Source organism: Lactuca virosa, chromosome 1 (genome assembly GCF_052849685.1).
Source record: "Lactuca virosa cultivar CGN04683 chromosome 1, Lactuca_virosa_CGN04683_v6, whole genome shotgun sequence".
NCBI classification, from domain to species: domain Eukaryota; kingdom Viridiplantae; phylum Streptophyta; class Magnoliopsida; order Asterales; family Asteraceae; genus Lactuca; species Lactuca virosa.
Window position 1 is genome coordinate 26,931,501 of NC_136426.1, and position 6,000 is coordinate 26,937,500.

The 6,000-nt window shown below is 35.2% G+C and overlaps 1 protein-coding gene across 2 annotated transcripts in view; it reads left to right on the top strand.

The window, feature by feature from the left end:
• Nucleotides 1-3,910: 3,910 nt before the first annotated feature.
• LOC145157740 (heparanase-like protein 1) overlaps nt 3,911-6,000 on the top strand; it is a 3,401-nt gene continuing 1,311 nt past the window's right edge. Inside the window, exons 1-7 of one of the 2 annotated variants that reach the window (XM_079076760.1) lie at nt 3,911-4,160; nt 4,675-4,916; nt 5,007-5,043; nt 5,121-5,304; nt 5,389-5,537; nt 5,623-5,856; nt 5,949-6,000. The exon at nt 5,949-6,000 is cut by the window's right edge and continues 138 nt beyond it. In XM_079076760.1, coding sequence (XP_078932886.1) covers nt 4,707-4,916; nt 5,007-5,043; nt 5,121-5,304; nt 5,389-5,537; nt 5,623-5,856; nt 5,949-6,000 — 866 coding nt within the window. In that variant the 5' untranslated portion in view covers nt 3,911-4,160; nt 4,675-4,706. Of the gene's footprint in view, nt 4,161-4,326; nt 4,489-4,674; nt 4,917-5,006; nt 5,044-5,120; nt 5,305-5,388; nt 5,538-5,622; nt 5,857-5,948 lie in introns of those variants that run through there. The other variant, XM_079076799.1, reaches the window with a different exon arrangement.

The window sequence follows — 6,000 nt, forward strand, 5'->3', positions numbered from 1 at the left end:
TTTTACTATGTTTTGGGGGAGAATACAAGTTGTTTTTGTGTAGATCTATGTGTATATGCATGATTATGTGTGTTTTTCATGTTATATGTTGTGTTATGTGTTAAACTTTTGGATTTTTACTTGAACATGAAGTTTATCACTTAGATCTTCATAAAAACCATGAGAAAAGTATGTGTTGTCTTATATATTACATGTAAACTTGTAGATCTGAGATTTTACACTCAAAATAACAAAAACAAGTGTTGTGTTCAAACATATATAACCTAAACTAAAAAATCAGCTTTTAACATAAACGTTTTGGACTAATTACGGGATGTTTTGACCACCTTAATTATAATATTTTCAAAAAGTTCAGGTTTATACCTTTAAAATGACTACTCTCACGCGTTCATACAATTTTTCTACAATTTTTGGCGATTTTTACAAAACTGCCTATCATTTCAGGAATGATTTCGGACCAGTCTGTGAAGATGAACATTTTCACACTGGTTTGAGGCCATTAAAAATATTAATAAAAATTATGAATAAAGTAGACTCATTTTATAAACTCTCAGAGTTTACGGATCCAAATTTCGACTTACGATGATTTTTCTATAATTTTTCTAAAAACAGGGACAGAAAGGTCAAAAACAAGAAAATTATTTTTATCATGCTAAAAGCTCTAAAACTGGTCTTAAATGCAAGTTTTGTTCTTAAAAGGGGTCTAAGCTGTTATTTTTACCAAAAATGGGCCTTAATTGTAAATTTTCGGCTTAATGGGCCAAGAATGTCATTCTTACAAAAGTGGGCCTTTTATGTCATTTTGGTAAATAATAGAGCTAAAACTAGCAAAATAATAACAAACAGACTAATTATGTCATTCTCATGTTTATTGGGCCTTAGTGACCCATTTATATGCTTGATAGGTCTTGGATACTCTTTACATGTTTATTGGGCCTTCATCGTCTATTTACATGCTCGACAGACCTTGGATACTCTTTGCGTGCTTATTGGGCTTGTAAATATCATACATGTGAAATGGGCCTTAGTTGTCCTTTTACATATATTTATTGGGCCCGGGTTATATAAACTCATTCTTTACTAGCCTTGAAATGATTTACATGCTTAGTGAGCCTTAGTTGTTCACTTATATGTTCATTGGGCATGGAGTGTGCTTTATATGTTTTCTTTTCGCGTAAATTTCGATTAAGGATCTAGTGAGACGTGTCGGTTGACACCTATTGAGTGTACGATCGTAGCCTGTAGTTATAACCAGAGTCTCTAGGAGGGAGAGCGGGGATTTGTGTATAGATCTATACGGGGATGACACCCCACACCTGAGCTGTTCGCTACAGCTAGACTAAACTAGTCTAGGGTGACGAAAACCTTATTCTATTCCGTCGGCGTCCATAAACGCTAAGACAGGCGAAATTGTCAATATCTAGTATGGTTATAACGACTCACTTAGAGGAATTAATGTTATAAAATTTACGGAAAACCATTCTCTTTTCTCTTGGATTACTCAGTAACATACTCGCACTGGTACTCAACCTCGGGGGTTGATATACCAACATTCTCTTTCGCAGACAACATCGGGTTGTCTGGGGTCAATCTCTTTATATTCTCTTTTCTCTTTGGATTACTCGGTAACATACTCGTGACGGTACTCAACATCGGGGGTTGAGATGCCAGCATTCTCTTTCGCAGACAACATCGGGTTGTCTGGGGTCATTCTCTTTATATTCTCTTTGTTATTCTTAGGGATGCAAACGAGCCGAGCCGAGCCCGAGCCTAGTCAGGCTTGGCTCGGGCTCGTTTAAGTTATACGAGGCTCGAGCTCGAGCTCGGCTCGATTCGAGCTTCTTGTACTGAGCCCGACTAGAGCTCGTAAATAATTATACAAGCTCGACTCAGGCTCGGGCTCGACTCGTTTTTTGTCTGATGTGTCTAAATAAGCTTAAGCTTGGCTTGATCTCGTTAAAAAGCTCGTTTACTAATATCCTAAATCCTTAATCCCCAAATATGTTTTTATTTTAATATATAAAAATAATAATAAATTATATTATATAAAGGCTCGTTTAGGCTCGCGAGCCTAATCGAGCTTAGTGGCATGGGCTCGAGCTCGAGCTCGTTTAATAAACGAGCTTAATATTAAGCTCGAGCTCGGCTCGGGCTCGGTTAAAATCAGTTTCGAGTCGAGATTTTAACGATCCGATCTCGAGTAGATCACGAGTAGCTTGGCTTGTTTGCACCCCTAGTTATTCTCTCCATACTCTCTTTACATTCTAGCAAACATTAACATACATGCAATAATACAAGATCGGGCACAAACATATCAAACAGTTTTTCAGAAAATATCGAATTTTCTGGTGTTTACAAAGTAATACAAATCATTTTCTCAAACATGCTTATAAACTCACCAACATTTTTATGTTGACCTTTTAAATTAACTTGTATTCTCAAGAAACCGTTGAGCAGGTTGGGCAGAAAGAAATCATGGATATTTTGTTATATTTTGTTTCATCATACTCTGACTATTTTGGCATGTAATATTGAAATACAATAATTGATGTAAACCAATGACAATTGTAATATTACATGTGTGATGATGATGATGTTATGTTTCAATTATATACTCTGTGATGATACTGCAAGAGTAAAGTCCCCCAAGCCCCCGGACGTTTCCGCCGTCTGGTTTGGGGGTGTGACAATTGTGGGTATATGATATAAATGAATTACCTATTTGATTGTGAAGTGTAGTCGCGCTTGAAAAGGTTGTGGACTTTGCCTTTATATAGTCATGAGAAGATTAGGACACACGGCTTAATAATAGTGTCAGGTTATTTAGACAAGTTGAGAATTGTAAACTTGTATGTCTTTTATCTTTAGGTACTCAATTGGGTTGACGAGTTCATACCTTAGAACACCCCGATTCTCGGATGATTGAAATGTGTAAAATACTAATATGAAAATTCAATCAATTAGACATTTTCGTTTATGTGCAAGTTTTGGTGTGTTAAATTGTTTTTGTGTAAGTCTATGGTTACACCAAAATGAGGAAGGATTGTTAGTGATTTTAGTGTCATCGATTCATTTTATGTAATGTGATTTATACATGTTTCAAAGGGGATCATGCTTTAGTTTTAATACAAGGCTGGATATGCGGTGTGCACATTTGTATTGATCTAGATTGATCCCGGTACGAACAAAAGAGCGGGGGTCACACCCCCCTTTCGGGGTTCCAAGGGGCAGCGCCCCTTGGTGGCCGATCAGCGCGTTAGGAAAATGTGAAATTAGTAGAGGAACCTAATATAAATTCTTGAATTTTCGAGGTTTCAATGTAAATTCGTGTGATTATCCGACCCTTAACTGTCTTATCCAAAAGTTGTTAGAATATTAAGAGATATCCGATTTTCTCTCTTAAACATACGAAAAGTACACACCATGTTCTTTTGAAACTTATGAAAAGTACACACCATATTCTTTCTCGTTTTTGATCAATTTTTTTTGTGCCTCGAATCTTGATTGTTCATTTGAGGATTATCCAATGTCGAATTTCTCGTAACCTAGACATAGAGGATAAATATTGATTCGGAAAGTGAGCCAATATTATCTTTAAAGAATCCAGTGATTAGCTATTTATGTTTACAATAGTTTTATGAGAACAAAAAAACAGATGACTGTTAAATGATAAAAATAATAAAGAAATAATTTGTGAAATTGATTTTTCCAAATATAGAAACAGAAGACTGGATTTGATTTGATGTCATTTTAGGGTTATACATATACCCACTACCTATGTGTTTTTTTTTAGTTTTATCGAAATCATTACATTCTTGCAATATAATAATGGCGACAATTCTGATTAAAGTGCTCTTATTGCATGAAAAAGGAATCACAGTAAAAAAAAATTGTTTCTTTTCTACTCATAAGTTTTCCATTAAATCACACTAGTACACACATTAAAGATTCATTACCCAACTCTGAAAACATGTGAAATGAACTGACAAACAGCTCATCTCATCCCCAATTCAAAAGAAAGTAGCTCAAAAGTTGCAAACGGGTGTTCATTCACAACAACCGCCTATGGAATCCGGAGCAAAAGCTGCTTTCCGAGGAGTGTAGTTGTAGTTAAGCTGTTGAACTACTTCTTCGGTGCTTGAATCTATAATCGCTTTCAGGTTAGTTCAACCACATCCATCTGGGATTTTTACTTTTTAGTTCCTTCAATTTCGCCTCATATCTTCACGAGAATGTGAAAATTGATTTTTTTAAGTCTCGGAGAATCTCATTTTGACGTTTGTCGTTCTAGAATATTATTAATCTTGGGATCTGATTTGTGAAATTCAAACAAAGCAGGTTTCGTTTAAACAATAATGGTGTCGGTTGCTTAGCTTTTACTTTTGTGATTTTTGCTCGAAATGTTAAACACATCAAGAAAATTGCTCTCTGGAAAGAACAAATTTGCACAAATTACGGATATGTAAAGGAAAAGAACAATTCATTTTTGTAAGATGTACACTTTTTTTTTTCTTTTCTTTTTTACACTTTTACAAAAGAACACTATGATTTGTTTCTAACAAAAGGCAAGTATAATTCCTTAAAAAGGTATCAACACGGCCATTCAAGCAGTATACACTGTTGCTCTTCTGTATTCATCCTAACAGCTTCTTTTTTGCTCTAAATTGTAACCAGGCTGAGCTAGAAGTCAAGTTCTTTAACCATTAATGGAGTTTTTCGCATCATTGTTTCTATTTCTGGCATCACTTTCTGCAATTTCGGGACAATATGTTCAAGAGTCGGAACTTGTAATTAATGGAACTTTACCAATATCACATACGGATGCAAATTACATTTGTGCTACTATCGACTGGTGGCCTGATGACAAGTGTAACTACAATCATTGCCCATGGGGGTCGTCATCTGCTCTAAATCTGGTAAACACATCACAAACTTTTCCATATCCGCAACAGAAAAAAAAAAAAGATAGAAAATAATTTCTTTTTTCCATGGTATCGTATTTTCAGGATTTATCTAATCCGATTCTTACAAAAGCAGTCCAAGGTTTGTTTTTTTTAGTCCAATCGCAAGAAGTTGTTCTTGATTTTTGCTCACTTGTTTTATTGATATGACTTAAACAGCATTTGAACATCTAAGAATTCGAGTAGGAGGTTCCTTACAAGATCAAGTGGTGTATGATGTGGGGGGTATCTCGGGTCCTTGTCATCCCTTTATAAAATTGAAATGGGGATTATTTGGATTCTCTAAAGGCTGTCTTCGTATGGATAGATGGGACGAATTGAATCAGTTTTTTGTCAAGACAAGGTGATACATATATATTTTTTATTTATAAAAAAACTTGTGTTTCATTAATTGGATAGAAATTGAACTTGTTGATTGTATTTGTAGATCACTTGTCACCTTTGGCTTAAATGCACTTCGGGGAAGACACCAGATTAGGAAGGGGGTTTGGGGAGGAAGTTGGAATTCCAGTAATGCCCATGATTTTATAAAGTATACTGTTTCCAAGGGATATCAAATACATTCATGGGAATTTGGTACTTCATTAATCTCAAATCCTTAAATTTGTTTTTACTTATGTATGATATATGTACATTCATATAATATTTACTATTGGTGTAGGTAATGAGTTGAGTGGTAATGGTGTTGGTGCCATGGTCCATGCTGAACAGTATGGGAACGATTTAATTGAACTCAGGGGTATAATTGACAATCTATACAGACGAATCCAACCAAAACCACTACTTGTAGCCCCTGGAGGTTTCTTTGATAAAGAATGGTTTGCAAAGCTTCTTAAGGAAACAGGTTCACAAATTGTCAATGTCATGACACTCCATATGTATAACCTTGGGCCAGGTAATTTCAATTTACATCTTTACCCCTTGGTCATGTATGACATGACAGACTTATAATGCCAATGAGTTTCATTTGTATATAAATATATCCAGGAATTGATCCGAATCTAGTGAAAAAGATTTTGGATCCCCATTTTTTGAGTAG